Source organism: Budorcas taxicolor, chromosome 15, assembly GCF_023091745.1.
Source record: "Budorcas taxicolor isolate Tak-1 chromosome 15, Takin1.1, whole genome shotgun sequence".
Lineage (NCBI taxonomy): Eukaryota > Metazoa > Chordata > Mammalia > Artiodactyla > Bovidae > Budorcas > Budorcas taxicolor.
This window is the reverse complement of record NC_068924.1, coordinates 71,416,755-71,434,979: the sequence shown is the minus strand read 5'-3', so window position 1 is coordinate 71,434,979 and position 18,225 is coordinate 71,416,755. Positions and strand designations below refer to the sequence as shown.

General features: G+C 43.0%; 1 protein-coding gene across 2 annotated transcripts in view; it reads right to left on the bottom strand.

Annotated features, from left to right (window-relative positions):
* The window catches only part of TTC17 (tetratricopeptide repeat domain 17), a 125,581-nt gene extending 109,674 nt beyond the window's left edge, over window positions 1-15,907 (bottom strand). For both annotated transcript variants that reach the window (XM_052652319.1, XM_052652320.1), the window contains exon 1: window positions 15,745-15,907. In XM_052652319.1, coding sequence (XP_052508279.1) covers window positions 15,745-15,903 — 159 coding nt within the window. In that variant the 5' untranslated portion in view covers window positions 15,904-15,907. The remainder of the gene's footprint in view (window positions 1-15,744) is intronic.
* Window positions 15,908-18,225: the final 2,318 nt, after the last annotated feature.

The following is an 18,225-nucleotide window of genomic DNA, read 5'->3' as shown; positions in this document are numbered from 1 at the left end:
CTATACACTCAGAAACACAAGAAAAGCATGAACATATTTTAATTTCTTTGTCAGCCATATGTATTTTTGCCTTTTAAACACTTGTAAAAAAATCTTTCTTTAAAATCCATCTGACAGTTTATACATCGCATTTTATGAATGGTGCTTTCTAGCTGGATGATTATTCTCTTCTGGTTTGTGTTTTCTGACCTTTTCTACAGTGAACACGTATACTTAAATTTACAAAGTATTTCTTTTCTTTAAAGAGCTATGAACAGGTCATCTTGTTAAAATGAAACTTTATATAGTGCTATGCAACATGTCTTCTTGTATTAAAAAAAACAAGACAAAACAACTGTAATGACAAGTATAAGCTCCGATTTGAGAAACAATCTTTAGCTTTCCCTTATATATATACACAGAGAAAAAAATTCCTCACAGAGACCTGGGGCCAAACAGTCAAAAAGACAGTATCTATTGTGTTTTCTTATTCCTTTCTCCCCTCTCATTCTTATCTCAAATCTAGTTCACAATGACGACCTAAGGGCCCTCAGCTCTGCGGCCCTGTCAGGTTCCTGCAGTTGCCAGTGCGAAGGGCTCTGGAGGGACAGGATGAGAGAGGCAGAAAAGACTGCTGCTGGACTTAGCATGCAACTCTCTCTTCAGAATTTAAGTCCAACTATTGTGGCCTTTCAGGACTAGAGAAGCTCAAGTTCACAAAATACCAGTTTAGCCTCGACTCTTAAGAGAGACTTACACAACTTCCTGGCTGTAATAATTGCCCAAAAATGTAACATTTTCTAGACCTTTTAATAGAAAAATGTAATTGTATCAGATCAATAAAATGCTACTGTTATGAACTGTCAAGATTTGAAAATAAATTTTTATTAAAGATGACTTTTTTCCACTCTCAGAGTACTTGTAGAGTATTTTAATAAAAAATAAAAAACCGGCCTCAATTTTATAGAATACCAAGTTACCAAACTAAAATTCAACTTTAAATAAATAAAAACGTTGAATCCTGACCATCACATGAATTTTTATGGCCTTATATCCCTATTTTTTAAAGTTACCCTCAATTAGATTTCATCATTTTCCGTTCTTGGAAGACACAGTTGTAAATACTCACATAAAATAATCTAGGTATTTGAAGTATTAAATATATAGCTATAATCTAGATCTGAACATATCATTAGAGCATTCATGTCAATCACCATTTTCTCAACTGATCAGCAAGTAACCATTTTTGACATGAGCAACTAATGAACAACTTCTTATAAGAGTCATCAGTCTACATTTTCTGATTTACTTCACCAAAAAGGACACAAACAACATAATGAATAAACTAGACAACTTACAACCTCACAAGAAAAGAAAACGAAACACTGAATCAGGACCCCAGAGTCATGAACATTTCTGATCTGTGTACTTAGCGATATTCTTGCAAACACATACAGAAACAACGCAGCTGTACAGTTAGAGTGGATGTATATGTAACTCAGAAGTGGTTTTTCTTTCAGGCAGAAAATACCAAACACAGAACAATGACGCAACAAAGATGTCCATGTGCTAATCCCCAAACGTGTGAGTATGTTAGGATACATGGCAGAAAGTGAAGAGGAACTAAAAAGCCTCTTGATGAAAGTAAAAGAGGAGAGTGAAAATGTTGGCTTAAAGCTCAACATTCAGAAAATGAAGATCATGGCATCCGGTCCCATCACTTCATGGGAAATAGATGGGGATACAGTGGAAACAGCGGCTGACTTTGTTTTTTGGGCTCCAAAATCACTGCAGATGGTGACTGCAGCCATGAAATTAAAAGACGCTTACTCCTTGGAAGAAAAGTTATGACCAACCTAGACAGCATATTCAAAAGCAGAGACATTACTTTGCCGACTAAGGTCCATCTAGTCAAGGCTATGGTTTTTCCAGTGGTCATGTATGGATGTGAGAGTTGGACTGTGAAGAAGGCTGAGCGCCGAAGAATTGATGCCTCTGAACTGTGGTGTTGGAGAAGACTCTTGAGAGTCCTTTGGACTGCAAGGAGATCCAACCAGTCCATTCTGAAGGAGATAAACCCTGGGATTTCTTTGGAAGGAATGATGCTAAAGCTGAAGCTCCAGTACTTTAGCCACCTCATGCGAAGAGTTGACTCACTGGAAAAGACTTCAATGCTGGGAGGGATTGGGGGCAGAAGAAGGGGATGACAGAGGATGAGATGGCTGGATGGCATCACGGACTCGATGGACATGAGTCTGAGTGAACTCTAGGAGTTAGTGATGGACAGGGAGGCCTGGCGTGCTGCGATTCATGGGGTCGCAAAGAGTCAGACACGACTGAGCGACTGAACTTAACTGAACTGAACAAGGCAAAGGGAATTAAGGTCGCTGATTGAGTTAAGGCTGCCAGTTAGATTTCCTTAATTAAGCAAGCTAGAGAGTGTCACCTAGATTATGCAACAAGTGGGCCCAATGTAATTACAGGATCCTTAAAAGTGGAAGAGGAAGGTCACAGAGAGAGATGCAAGGTTGCTGGCTTTGAAGATGCAATAAAATGGGATTGGAAGCTGAGGACTACAGGTGGTTTCCAGAAACTGGAAAAAGCAAGGAAATGAACTTTCCCCTAGAACCTCCACAAAGACAGGCAGTGCTGCTGTCCCTTTGACTTTAGCTCAGTGAAACACCTACAGGACTGTGAGATAATAAATCTGTGCTATTTTAAGCCACTCAATTGGTGGTCATTTTTAACGACAAGAATAGAAAACTAACACAAGAACCTACTAAGTACCAGACATAACGCCAGGCACTATGGTGATGAAAAACATGTGCACCAGAGGGATGCTACGGACTGAACTGTGCCCCCTGTAAAGTCATATGTAGGAGCCCTATAGTGTATATATAGTGAAGTCGCTCAGTCATATCCCACTCTTTGCGACCCCATGGACTGCAGCCTACCAGGCTCCTCTGTCTAAGGGATTTTCCAGGCAACAGTCCTGGAGTGGGTTGCCATTTCCTTCTCCAGGGGTCTTCCCAACCCAGGAATTGAACCCGGGTCTCCCGCATTGTAGACAGACACTTCACCGTCTACCGGAGACTGGACCTTTGGGAAGTAATTGGATTTAGATGAGGGGTCATGAGGTTGGGGGCCTTCCCTGATGGGTCGGCGGTAAAGGATTCACCTGTCAATGCAGGAGATTCAGGTTCAGTCGCTGGGTAGGGAAAATCCCCTGGAGAAGGAACTGGCAACCCACTCCAGTATTCTTTTCTGGGAAATCCCATGTACAGAGGAGCTAGGCAGGCTACAGTCCATGGGGCTGCAAAAGAGTCAAACACGACGGAACGACTAAATGACAACGTGAGACTGGGGCCCTCATGGTGGGACTGGTGCTCCTGTAAGCTTAAGGAGGGACCAGAGAGCTTGTCTTCTCTTTTTCTCTGCCATGAGAGGGAGGAGGAAGATGTAACTGTTTGCAAGCCAGAAAGAGAGGTCTCACTAGAACCCAACCATGCTGGCACTCTGATTTTGGATTCCAGCCTTCAGAACTGTGAGAAAATAAGCCTTGGTTGTTTAAGTCACCAGTTGATGGCATTTTGTTATGGCAGCCCAAGCTAAGACAAGCTGGGAAAGATGGAGCACAGGAGGAGAAGGTGGCAACAGAGGACAAGATGGTTCAGACAGCATCACCGACTCAATGGGCGTGAGTCTGAGCAAGCTCCGGGAGACAGTGAAGGACAGGGAAGCCTGGCATGCTGCAGTCCATGGGGTCACAAGGAGTCTGACACGACTTAATGACTGAACAACAAAAAGCTAAGACAGATTTGCCAATCAAATATTGGAAAATTAAAATCAGGGCCAGAAAATAAACCTTAGTAACTTCATCATTATTCAGATGATGGCAAACTCAATGGCCAGGAAATGACTCTGCTATTTCATACTGGAAAACGACAGTCTATAAGAGACAACTGGAAAAAGTTCAACTTGATTATTCATCAAAATAGTGGCAGTATTAACCATGGGGGAAAAGAAGTCAGCTAGACTAATCTCTTTTATGGCAGTCCCAGCAACTGTAAAATAAACATTAATGACAAAGGTTTAATTTTGTCTATGAAGATAAAAAAAATCTAACTGAAGCTCCCTTTCTGTTCTTATTTCCACTGATGGTCACAACACTGTTTAGCTAAAGGCAGTGGATAGAGGTCTTTCACTAGAACTGGATTATGAAATTTTTTTTGCACATCCCAAACACTGTTGACACAGTCTGCTAGGAGAACAATTTAGCAAATCTAAGAAAATTATATATATGCATTTGCATGTTCACCCTCTGCAAGAATGTCTGTAGTAGTAAAAATATGGAAACAATCTGAATGTCCATCATTAGGGAACTGCTTAAATAAATTACAGAACATCCATACAACCCAACACTATGCATGCTTAAGAGAGAAAAGGGTAGCCTTCTATTTCTGATATGGACAGATGTCTAAGTCTTCTGAAGTGAATAAAAGCTAACAGTGAGACCAAATGTTCCTAGTCTCGTATTTTTTAAAAAAACAAACAAAAAAACTATGTGTTTGCAAATGCACAGAAACTTTAGGGAGGAATACACAAATAATTCTAGTTGTTTCCAGAAGAGAGACTATGGGTAGTCATGAAATTCTAACTTTTCATTTTATAACAAACTAAATAGTGCGAAAAACTTTCAATTATCATATATTTTATAGTTTTTAGTTCAATTTAAAACTAAAAAATTTTAAAGAAAATTTTTAATATTTATGAGTATTTGTTTTACAAATAAAATTATAGAAGTATTTTTCTTGATGTTAGTAGCAACGTTTAGCGCTGTAGAAAAGAGAAGAGGGTTTAGAATCTGATCTGAGCTTGAGTTCACACTCTGCCACTTCCTACCTGCATGGCCTCAGGCAAATAATTTAACCACATTCTTTCTAAAATTTTTTAATAAAAGATCAGCACCACATTTTCCTGAGTCTGTATGATGATAAAATGAGATAATGAATATGAAAACATTTGGTAAAGGGTTCAGTGAATTATAGACATTAAATGGTTTTTATTACAATGAAAGTTACCTGGTGATATCCTAAATTAAGAGTCACTTCCATGTATGACTATATAAAATGCAAACTCTATTAAGGCAGGGACTTTATGTCCGTCACAGCTGCATTTCAATTTCCTAACATAAAAAGCATCCAAGTATGTACTGAATGAGTGACCCAAGTGTGCCAAGAGCAGTGATGGACACACGAAAAGCACTCGGCAAATACTTGCTCCCATAAAAACTTCCCTGACTCCACCTGACCACTGCTGTCATGTACTACTCTCTTAGGTTCTATCTAAAGATTAACTACCCATCTCAATTCCCCACCAAACAATCAGACTGAAGGTGGAAAGGCTTGACCTTTGGGGACAGAGCCTCTTGCCAGTCACCTGATTTTAACAGAAATAACTAAGTTCCTCAGAGAGAAAATGAAGGCTGAAAACGTTAGTAAATAAATGAGTGAGTTCTTTTCAAGTTAGACTCATGAAGTAGTTACTACTGACTAAACAAACATGGGAAGCACAATAGTGTGAATTCCAAATAGTATGTCTTGAAAGCAGAATATAAAGTGACTTACCTACATTTATACAATATTCAATTAACTTAAGTAATGCCGCAGGGGCTTCCCCAGTGGCTCAGGGCACAGTAAAGAATCTGCCTGCAATGCAGGAGACCCGGGGTTGACCCCTGAGCTGGGAAGATCCTCTGGAGGAGGAAATGGCAGCCCAGTTCAGTATTCTTGCCTGAAAAATCCATGGACAGAGGAGCTTGGCAGGCTACATTTTACAGAGCTGCAAGAACCTGGACACGACTGAGCAGCTATGCGCACACACAAATGTCACAATCTCAAATACGAGCTCGAGTGTACCATAAGGTTGGAGAAGCAAGATATCCAAAATAGCCAAGAGGAGAGCAGATTATGAGGCACCATTTTACAATTCTGGGTTAGACATTCCATGTGCTTAAAAAATTCTTAGGCTGTCCAGACCTCGCACTGGTAATGGGGAGAATGAGTGAATTCGCTTGCCTCCTTTAAAGTAAATGCACCTCCCTCCTCCAGACTATTAAAGCAATGGTGGCCCTTCAGTATGCCCATATGAGATGCGGGAGCTAATACAGGAGTAATCACTGCTTGCACACACAGACATGCCTACACTCTCTCTTTCACTTCTTCAGTGTTTCCTGAGTGTGCATCATGTGTCAGCGCACTGTTTTAAGCACTGGGTTACTTCACTGAACAAAGCTGTTGCCTTCACAGCACTGGGTTACTTCACTGAACAAAGCTGTTGCCTTCACAGAGCTTATTATGTTCTTGTAGAGAGACATGCAATAAAGTGTATGTTACAATATAGTGCCAGCGATAAATACCATGAAGAAACATACAGAAGACAGAGTGAGGAAAGAGATGCTGTTTTAGACAGTCTGGTCAGAAATGGGGGACATGAGAACAGAGGCCTGAAAGAAGAGAAAGGATGAGCCATGTTGATGTCTGCAGAAAAGTGTTTCACGTAGAGGAAGGAGCAAAGGCAAAGGTCTTGGTCAACCCAAAACAAGTGAACTTGGTACTCTGAAAACCAGCTGAAGGCCAATATGACCGAACACAGCACACAAGGAAAGTAGCATCGGGGCAGAGAGGTGGCCAAGAGCCAGGTCCCAGATCCTGCAGGGCCTACAGGTCCTGGTGAAAACTAGGTTTTAGTGTTTAAGCGTTTAAGTGACGGGAAACCACTGAAGGTTTTCTGAGACTCTTTGCTTCCCTCCCTCCAAGACTCCTCAAGGAGTGGCATGACCAAAACTTTTGCTTTTTAAAAGATCACTTTGGTTGCTCTGGGGAGAACAGACTCTATGCAGCAAACAGAGAAACGAGCAGACCTATTAGGCGGTTATTGCAGAGGTTCAGGAGAAGACGATCGTCTGGACTAGGCTTGGCAAAGTAGAGGTGGAATGACCCGGCAGGATTCAGACTGCATTTCGGAAGCTGACAGGCTGCCGATAGACTGGGTATGAGATGTGAGAGGAAAGAGTTAAGGACAATACCAAGATTTGGGGGCATGAACCATCTGGTAACAGGTGTGGTGGGGCGGGAAATCCAGAGTTCAATTTAGCACAGGATACACGCATGGTGTCTATTCGACAGTCAGGTGGAGAGGCTGAGTAGGCAGCTGGCTGCACCAACTGGAGTTCAGGGTGAGACTGCAGATAGGGTCCAGGGACTGCAGATACAACACTGTATGCCATGAGATGGCATCAGATCATCTGGTGGGCACAAGCACAGAGGGAAGAAATGGGGCACTCCAATATTTAAGACGAACAAACGAAAAAGGTTTAAATATTTAAAACTAACAAACCAAATTCAGCAGAAAAGAATGAGAGCTTGTGGCAGGGATTTAGAAGGAAAACCAGGAATATACATTCTGAAAGTCATGTAAAAAAAATAGTTTGATGAAGTCTGAGGATAACTGCTGGGCTGCTAAGAGGTTCAGAAAGATGCCTCTGAACTGAGCACTGAATGTGGCAATATGGAAGGCCCTGGGAATTTTGACAAGAGTGGTGCGGATGAAGGACTGATCGGAATGGGTTTAAAAGAGACTCGTGTGACGAGGAAGGGAGTCTGGAAGCGGACAAGTCTGCTGGCAGAGGGATTCCCCTTGCTTTTGCCCCCGTGGAGCACAGCTGAGATGCAGGCCCTGCCCACACCCGGATCCCTACACCGCGGAGTGCAAAGCTGTTCTAATTTTTGACCTGACTTGCTGGCAAGTCCTCTTATTGCTGGCTGTCAGAGAGCCTTCTGTTCACTTCCACCAGCGCTGCTTTTCAACTGCAACAACTGCTGAACCCCACGGCTGATCTAATCCATCCTCAACAGTGCAGCTGCCAGCTCCCTTCTACTTCACCTCAGCCCTTTCCGATGCTTTTTCTGCTTTTCTTGTTTATCAGTTTCCTGTCACTTCTTCCTACTTTTAACGACTGAGCAAGTGCTGACCTTTCAGATATGTCAGCGATGAGTGGATGACTTCTCTTGCATACACAGCCTGACCACCACAGAGAGGCATGAGCAATCTCTGAAATTATGGATCTCACCTGTGTACAGCAGGTCTCTGACGGCCTTGGGGCTGGTGCACGGATGGGTTACTTGGAGATTTGAAGATCTCCTGAGGCTTCCTTTAGGCTAGTCCCCAGCTGATTTCCACACTAGTTAGTACTGTAAGGCTTCATTCACATAATGGTAAATTTTAAAAAGTGGGAACCACTTCTCATGCTTCCTTACATCATCCATTCAACAGATACCACTGCAGCCTCTGTGATGACACAGTGTGAGAGATACTGGAGCTGCAGAGAAGAATTTAGCTACTCCCTTCATGGAGCATACAGTAGTCTAGCAGGACATTTACAAAAGTAAACGTGGAAAAGTGCAAAAGACACAACATGGCCGGGCAAATGCTCTCACAGGGGAATGCAGGATGCTCTGAAAACACCTTGAGAGAACAGCTTATTCCAATCTGCACATCAGCGAGGCGTCCCTGACAAACTGATGTTTAAGTTGTGACGAGTGTGAGTTAGGCAGACTGAGACATTTGCGGGGAAGACCAGGTACAAAGGCCCAGAAGTAAGTGAGAGCAGAGCATATCTGGGGATACTGACAAAAAACTTAAGTATGGCTAAGTGTGTTATGTGTGTACCTTCGGAAGTGAGAGTGGGGCCCTCAAGGATGAGCAGAGACAGGCTAGAGCGAAGGGAAGGCGAAAACTCAAGACATGTTAACGAACCTCAACCATATTCTGGGGTATGTACTCATCTGTTTTAAAGGTGTTTTTTCTTGGGGAGTAATAATAAGTAGAGGTAGGAGGGCTTCATTCTGTGACTTTATATACTCCCATAACGTCGGGCATTTATTTTTACAATGCCACACATCAATTTTGTAACTCGAATATTTAAACAAAAAAACAAAGAAGGTTTTAAAAGATTATTCTAATTGTATTGTGGAGAAAATGGACTGGAAGCAGGACAGGACTAGAAGCAGAGAGAGCAGTTAGGAAGTTACAGCAATTAATGAGGCAGTGAGAATTAGAGCAATGGCAGTGGCTATGGAAAGAAACAGGATATAATTAGAAAGTAAAACTGAAAAATGCTGGTAAGGAGGAGGGAGAAATGGGAAAGGACAACTAGACAAATACTACCTGTTTGTCCGATGGTAGCAGTGGTCGCGGCAGATGGCGAACGCGGTGTCTTTCTTTAAGTTTGGGGAAACAGAGCATCACACAGGGGCAGGTGTAGAACAGTTTAGATTTGGCAATAAGAAGTTTGAAGTGCACAGAGGACGTTCAACATGGAGTTAACACAGAAGTCTTGAACTTACAACTCTGGAGAAGAAAATCTGAGTTGTAGAAAGAAAGGTAGATATTCCCAGCATATATATGGTAACTGAAGTACTGGGAAAGGATGAGATTGCCCAGGTATATGCAAAGAGTAAAAGAGAAGCTTGCAAAAAAAGGCAAAGGAAGAGCAAGATCTAAAACTGAATTTCTCATAATGTTCGGTGACCCATCTGCACCATAACCTCCTGAGAAGTTTGATTAAAATGTAAAGATCTTGGCTTCACCATCAACCTACTGAATCAGACACTCTCAGCAACCTGGGAATCAGCATCCTAAGCAGGCACCTTGGATTATTTCTGTGGATAGTCAAGTTTGAAAGCCAGGATCTAGAAGATAAGCAGAGGTGGAAGAGCCCCCTGTCCCCCAAAAAATGGTTCAAGAAGGAGGGGTGCTCTGCTCACCACCTAGGAAAAAATGAGAATTGTAGCCAGTGGAAAAGAACATACCCTTCAAAGCACTGTGGGGTGGTGAAGAAAGGAAGCTGTCAATAAATATTTGTTCAATAAATTATTGGGAGAAGTACTTAAAGCTATGACCAATCTAGACAGCATATTAAAAGGCAGAGACATCACTTTGCCAACAAAAGTCTGTCTAGCCAAAGCTATGGTTTTTCCAGTAGTCATGTATGGATGTGAGAGTTGGACTACAAATGAAGCTGAGCGCTGAAGAACTGATGCTTTTGAACTGTGGTGCTGGAGAAGACTCTTGAGAGCCCCTTGGACTGCAAAGAGATCTAACCAGTCAATCCTAAAGGAAACGAGTCCTGAATATTCATTGGAAGGATCGATGCTGAAGCTCCAATACTTTGGCCACTTGATGGGAAGAACTGACTCACTGTAAAAGATCCTGATGCTGGGAAAGAATGAAGGTGGGAGGAGAAGGGGATGACAGAGGATGAGATGGTTGGATGGCTTCACCGACTAGATGGACATGAGTTTAAGTAAGCTCCGGGAGTTGGTGATGGACAGGGAAGCCTGGTGTGCTTCAGTCCACGGAGTCGCAAACAGTTGGACATGACTAAGCGACTGAACTGAACTTAAAGCTATAATTTATCTGTATATTTCCAAGCTATAACTACTCTCCCGTATAAACACAGTTAACACCTGGGTAATTTACAAGAAGAAAAATAATAGTGGGAAATAGCTTTAAAAAATGCATTGTGTAAGAAACACTTTGATGTCAACATTGAGGATAAATTCCAAAGATTTGGCAGGTGCCTGGCTAGTTAGTAACTAACTAGCATGACCTCTAGGTCCAAGTAAATCCCTGAAGTGTAAAAACACAGAAACAGTGCTCTGCACCAAAAAGATGGGTTCTGTTTTGAAAAGCATTGAAATGAAGTTGTTAGCTCCACAGTACAATACGGATGCTTTCTCCCAGATTAACCAAATCACTTAACATGAGACCAAAATTAAACCACTCCTTCACTTACAAGCTAGTAAAGATCAGTAAATAAAGATTTAGCCAGTTTGTCCAACTAAATATAATAGCTCTTCCTTAGGGTATATTATAGTTGCTGAAATAGTTGCTCATCAACTGTTCTTGGCCAAGTTTGCTAGGCTTCAGGGCATTTTGTAGGAAGCCTTATTTGTTCTGAGCAGTTAAAATGATCTGAACTCTGAAGACATCCCCTTGATAAGAGGCAGAATGATTAAGTGACCCCAAATTAACTCACATCTATTTAGGAACCTTCTCCATCCACCCACCCCCAATTCGAAGTTATCATAAAACATTCTGCAAAGGTAAAGCAAACTGGAAAAGAGAAGACATTTTCTTCATTTGGTTTTATTTTTCTTTATATTCCTTCCTTTGTAGGTGTTACAACGGTTAAGAAAAACCAAACCACTTCAAACTGCATAAATTGCTCACTTGCACGCTACCACAAATAAATACATCTTTACTTCTTGCTACCACTAAATACCATTCATTAGTGTCTTCAGGTGACTTTCTCTCCTAGGAGTTGTACCATATATTCTTTAAGAATGTTTTCCAAATCTAAAATGCCAAGGGTTGATACTCTAAATTTTTAAGTTTTTAGACTTCCATTTATGAAAACACTATCAGAGGTAATAAATCCTGTGCTAGAAGTTCAAATTCTTGATTCAGTAAGTCCACAACTAACTGGTAACATTTCAAAAATTGATCTGTAAGCTGCTGATTTGGAAAATAAAGCAAAAACTTTTCCAAAGGAGTGATATGACAAGGTGCATGCATGTGTGTGTGCATTCAGTTGTGTCCGACTCATTGCAACCCCATGGACAGTAGCCCGCCAGGCTCCTCTGTCCATCGAATTTTCCAGACAAGAATACTGGAGTAGATTGCCACTTTCTACTCCAGGGGATCTTCCTGACCCAAGGGTCAAACCCTAGAGGTTCTCAGGCTAATTCACAAAAGCTTATTTCACCTTCAATGCTGATGAATTGCTAGACACTTTAGATTAAAAAAGAAAATAGGGCTGTCTCCATACTAGTAATTAAGCAAAAAGAATTGTCAAAATGAAACAAACAAAAATTTATCTTGAAGTCATACAAAAGATCCACTGCCCTGATTACACTGGAGATCCTCCTAGTAACTAGATTATAAAATCTCACACCTCAAGCCCATAGATCACAAGTTAAGGACTCCTGCTTAAAAAAAGTGAGAGAATCTTACTAATTTTCAGGAGCAGGGACATTAGGAGTTAAGAAGTATGCTAAAGCCTGGAGCCTGGAGAAAAGCTGAGGTGGGGAGGAGTGCCTTTCCTTAGAAGTCCTCTGACTACAGTGGGAAATGGACTTAGTACTAGAGCATTTGCTTCACATCCCAGCTCCAGTAACTCCCTGGACAACGGAGTTCAGTGGCTCAGTAAACACAGAGCCTAAAAACATGGACGGTGTGCTTCCTAGACAGAGTGGGGACTGTGGAAAGGAACAATTCCCTGAGTTGCCATGCCAAGGACTAGACACCTGCTGCTACCAGCAGCAGTCCCAGCTTTGACTGTTAGGAAGTCTAATGTTCGCTTCCTGGCCCTGACTGAAAGACTCATTTCAACCCCTCTACAGATCCAGGCCTTCCAATATATATGGCAGGTTTACAACTCTGCAACTTAGGGGTGTCTATCTTTATCATCTAAGGCTTGAAACAGAAAAGCCAAAATAAATGTTATCTTCTTCTGGGAAATACTGCTTACTGTACTTAAAACTTTAACTATAATGGTGGAAAATGTTCCTATCTAAGTCTGTATTTTGGGCAGTTCAGATTTTTAATTCATAAGCACTTCACATTCACTCTGAAAACAATGACCTATTATACCTAATTTGGATAGGTTTAAATATTGGGTGAAGAGTTTCAAAAGGTATTTGCAAAGGTCTGCTATTTCAGTTTGTCCTTACCCCTTTCCCTAACTTTAAAAATGAAATCATGGAGCTCCCTGGTGGCCTTGTGCTTAAGATTTGGGGCTTTCATACTGGGGTTCAATCCCTGGTCAGGGAACTGAGATCCAGGAAGCTGCGTGGCACAGCCAGAATAAACAAATAAAAATGAAATCATACCACTGCTCTCAGCTAATACAACCAAAAACAAATAGAAAGGAGTTTGGCATTTCTGGTAAGACACAAGATATATACTAAATTAGTTGTGTTTCTGAAAGTATGAATAGATCTGAAAAAGTGAAAGTTTGCTCAGTCGTGTCCCAACTCTTTGTGACCCCATGGACTAGTCCATGGAATTCTCCAGGCCTGAATACTGGAGCGGGTAGCTGTTCCCTTCTGCACGGGATCTTCCCAAACCAGGGATCGAACCAAGGTCTTCTGCATCTGCAATATATGCAAATTCATGTACTAAAGAAATCTTTCAGTTCTTTGATAAATATATCTAAATGTGATAATCTAAATCTAAATTAAGGTTTTGATTCTCCTGCATTCAAATTATTGCCAGAAAAGACAGCATGGGTAATGCACGCATAACTATCAGAGTGGAACTCAGAGGCTGGCCCTGATGCTCAATTCTCACTCTAGTTACATGGGCTTTCCCCTCAGATTAAATCCAAGTTCCCAGAAAAGACAGTATGGGTAAGGCACGCATAACTATCAGAGTGGAACTCAGGGGCCGACCCTGATGCTCAACTCTCACTTTATTTACATGCGCTTTCTCCTCAGATTAAATCCAACTTCCCAGAAAAGACAGCATGGGTAAGGCACACATAACTATCAGAGTGGAACTCAGGGGCCGACCCTGATGCTCAACTCTCACTTTAGTTACATGCGCTTTCTTCTCAGATTAAATCCAACTTTCCTTCGCTTGGAGAAGGCAATGGCACCCCACTCCAGTACTCTTGCCTGGAAAATCCCATGGATGGAGGAGCCTGGTGGGCTGTAGTCCATGGGGTCGCTAAGAGTCGGACACGACTAAGCGACTTCACTTCACTTCCCCTTCGCTAGCCTCTTACTGTTACACTGTAGTCACCAACTTTACTTCTGGTATAAAATTTTGCAGTTGCCTGAACTTAACATTGTAATGTTATTTAGCAAAGTACTAGACAATTCACTGAAGAGGATCACTAAAAAAAGATGTAGTAAAGAAATCTTGCTTTCCTAACTTTAAGCCTAACTACACATTATAGGGGTGACTTGGAAGAGACCCAGATGATTCTGTAGATTTGCCCCTTTCTCAAGCAAGTTTCTAGTAACTTCCACCCTTCCCCACCAAAACCCGATGTGCAAAAAGAAAGGCCGTACTGAAGAAACAAAAACCGAATCAGATTCAACTTTCCCACTGCAATGTTCAGCATATATTACATTTCTACCAGCTTTCACTTTTGAACAGCAAGACATCAAAATGGGAAGGAGAAGTCAGGTATCGGGGGGATTAAATAGCTGTGGCCAAAAACAACACTGCAAAAGAGCCAATAGGAGAGAGTTCCCCCAAAAGCAGCAGGAGTGACTTAATTCCACATCCCCCTCCACCAGGGCCTCAGGGAAATCCTTTATTGGGAGACAGGACAGAAGCAACCAGGACTCACAGAAAAAATTTCCAATCTTCTGTTAGAAATGAATTTGTAAGTGTTGTCTAGGGTGTCTGAAACACACATATGTATTTTAAATCTCACTTGGTATGGCCATGAAAAGGAAATTTTTTTCTAATGCAATAACTTGGGTATAGAGAAACTGCCACCCAGTATAAAGAAGTCAGCCTTTTCTCAGATATACACTGAAAACCACTCACCGAAACCAACACTGACTTTTAAACTGCTTTATTCATTCATTATATTTAAGACAAAATTTGCCATCACACGGTGGCTCTAAATGTGAACTTCAGTTTACCCAAACGCAAGCTTGGCATTGTGCTCCTATCACCAAGCATTACATACAACCCGCGACTTTTACAGGACAATGGTTAATACATTTCGGACCAGCGGACCAAATGAAATTGCATGGGGCACGCACATCTCTCTGTAAATGTTCCCTGGACTTTACAGGACTGCGCTCAAGTGCTGGTACATTAAATGTACCGAGTTTCTGCAGCAGAATACACACTCATGCATTCTTCAAGCATCAGCAGCATTCACAAAATACAGGCCATCAGAAAGTTACGTAAGAAAAGCAGCCTTTCCTCTGAGCAATTCATTCAACCTTCTAAGAAATCACATAGCCTCCTTGCGGGGCCGGGTCAAAGGTACTAGGTAAAGAAACTGGGCAAAGAACACTAGGAAACCAGGGCAGTTTACGGCTGAAAAGATGCAGGCAACGCCACCAGAGGCATCCTCAAGCATTCCTTTGCAAACAGAGTGTGCGTGCGGTTTGTAATAAGCCCCTGCTGACCCGGGTAACGGTCCCAGTTGAAAGCACCCGAGCCTGACACGAACGCCAGCATGTGGGAGAGGGGACGGGGGAAGAAGCATTAGCTGACACACTGCCTGGGGGGCCGAAGCTGTCACCTCCTTGGGACTCGCGCACAGCCGGGCGCTGCCACCTGCTTTCTACTTCCTCGGGGAGGGCTGGTGACGCGTGGGCCCGAGAGGCACCAGGAAAGAAATAATGAATCCGGTTTCTAAAGCCAGAGCGCCAGAAAAGGTCCCCAGGGCCCGATCCCCTCACCGCTGGGCGACTCTCCCCGAGCGGCGCGCGACCCCAGGGGTGGAAGGAAGCCTGAGAACTTGCAGACGGCAGAGGCCAGAGTCAGTCCACTAGCGGGGAATGGATGGGTCAGAGCGCGGGGGTCGCCCGAACCCCGACACCAGGACCGTGGGAAGGTAAGCTGGGGGCGGAGCCGCGCGGAGCCTAATACCCAGGGGCCGGGCCGGTCTGGGGAATCTTTTCCCCCCGGGCGAGGGCAGGCGGAGAGGGGCACCCTGGCCGCTACCTGCTGCTGGATCTTCCCGTCCTCCGTGACGACCCAGTGCGTGGTGGCGAAGGCCCCTCGAGCTGCTACACTCAGCAAGGCGGACAGGCTGAGGAACCAGCCTGGACTAGAGCACGGCGGCAGCTCGCACCGGCCGCGGACCCCTACTGCCACCGCCATCTTGCCCCCCCCGGCCCGGCGACTCGCACCGGAAGCGGAAGTGAGCCCTTGCCGTTCGCCATCTTGGGGAGGTCGACGCTAGAGGAGGAGGAGCCGAGGCGGTGCCGCCGGCTGACAAGCGGCTTCCTCCGCCTCTGTTTGGGCGACGCGGAAGCGATGCCTTAGGCCCTGTCCGTGTTTGGCTTCAGGTCGGAGACCGCTTTTTTGTTATTGTTCTCTTGTGGTGCGCGATACGATCTTGTAGCGTGGGAACCAGAGGGAGAGAAAAGTAGTGTTCCAGTTGGAGCCTCAGCAAAAATGAGAGGACTCAGAACATATATGTATTACTACTTTTAAAAAAAGATTATTTTTATTTGTTTCGAATGGTTGGGAAATAAAAGGTATGCTTTTGAAACACCTAAGGGAAGGGATAGGTTCTCTTTTATTCTGAAAATTTCACAATAGGGGGAGCTTCACAATTGGGAGGATTGTTAGTCTAGGACAGCGCTGTCCAGTAGAAACGTAAAAACATAACGCGAGCCGTGAGCCACAGCATCATTTTTTTTTTAAAAGACGGAGATAACCAACATCTTATTTAACCGACTATATGCAGTATATTATTAGTTCATTGTGAAATCTATAGAAACTACTGAACTATTTATTTTTGTATCTTGTCTTTGAAATCGGTATGTGTTTTATATCAGTTCAGTTCAGTCGCTCAGTCCTTTCCGACTTTGCGACCCCATGGACTGCAGCACGTCAGGCCTCCCGGTGCATCACCAACTCCAGGAGTTTACCCAAACACATGTACATTAAGTTGGTGATGCCATCCAACCATCTCATCTTCTGTCCCCCTCTCCTCCTGCCCTCAATCTTTCCCAGCATCAGGGTCTTTTCAAATGAGTCAGCTCTTCACATCAGGTGGCCAAAGTATTGGAGTTTCATCTTCAACATCAGTCCTTCCAATGAACACCCAGGACTGATCTCCTTTAGGATGGACTGGTTGGATCTCCTTGCAGTCCAAGGGACTCTCAAGAGTCTTCTCCAACACCACAGTTCAAAACCATCAATTCTTCTGTGCTCAGCTTTCTTTACAGTCCAACTCTCACATCCATACATGACCACTGGAAAAACCATAGCCTTGACTAGACAGACCTTTGTTGATAAAGTATTGTCTTTGCTTTTTAATATGCTGTCTAGGTTGGTCATAACTTTCCTGCCAAGGAGTAAGCATCTTTAAATTTCATGGCTGCAGTCACCACCTGCAGTGATTTTGGAGCCCCCCCAAATAAAGTCAGCCACTGTTTCCACTGTTTCCCCGTCTATTTGCCATGAAGTGATGGACCAGATGCCATGATCTTAGTTTTCTGAATGACACCCATCAGCTCATCTAAATTCGGACTGGCCACATTTTGGGAGCTTAATAGCCCCACGTGTCTAGTGGCTACCTTACTGAACATCATGGGTGTAGATCTGGAGACTGGCAGCACTGGCATCACCTGGGAGCTTATTAAAAAAGCGCATTCTTGGCTCTTATCTATGTCTCCAGCAGGTTTTCCCCTTTAACATGAACCCCACATGACTGGTATGTACATAAGAGTTTGAGAAGCACTTCCTTCTGGTGAACCAACCTGTGGGCCAAGCGGACTACCCTGATTCCAGTATTCTTGCCTGGAGAATCCCATGTGGACAGAGGAATCTGGCGGGCTACACTCTATGGGGTCGCAAAGAGTCAGACACGATTTAGTGACCGAACAACAAGGATCATTGGGGAGCCTGTTGCAGGTTCTGACTGCCAAGTCCCACTCCTCTAGTCCTACTGAACTATGTTTTGAGCGTCACAGTAACCCTTAAAAGTGCTTTTGCTTGTCTTATTCCCTGCCTTTAGAAACAAGATGAGCAAAAAGCATCTTTCCTTGCTCTTAAAAAAAAAAAAATATATATATATATAATTTAAGGTACAGCTTAAATCCTGGATTGTAGAAAAAAATCTGTCAACTGCTATTTGCTTCCTCTGAATTCTGTAACACGAATGTGACAATATCAGGTTTCCTTATGATACTACTTTGTACATTTTGAACAGCTAAACTCTCGAGTAGTTCTTCCTTCAACCAGCTAGAATGGAAGTATCTGAGGGCAGTATAAGAAATGTGTTTTTATTTTTATCTTCCATAAAGCTTGATACTTAAGTGGTTAGTTTATTTCATTTTTATATTCCCCAAAAGGTAGCTTTCCCATTTTATGTGAATAAAGCAATGAAAAATTCTAACTCAAATAAAACTGTTGCTGCCAATTTTTGACATCCAAATAGATCACTTGTGTGCATGCTCAGTTGCTCCAGAC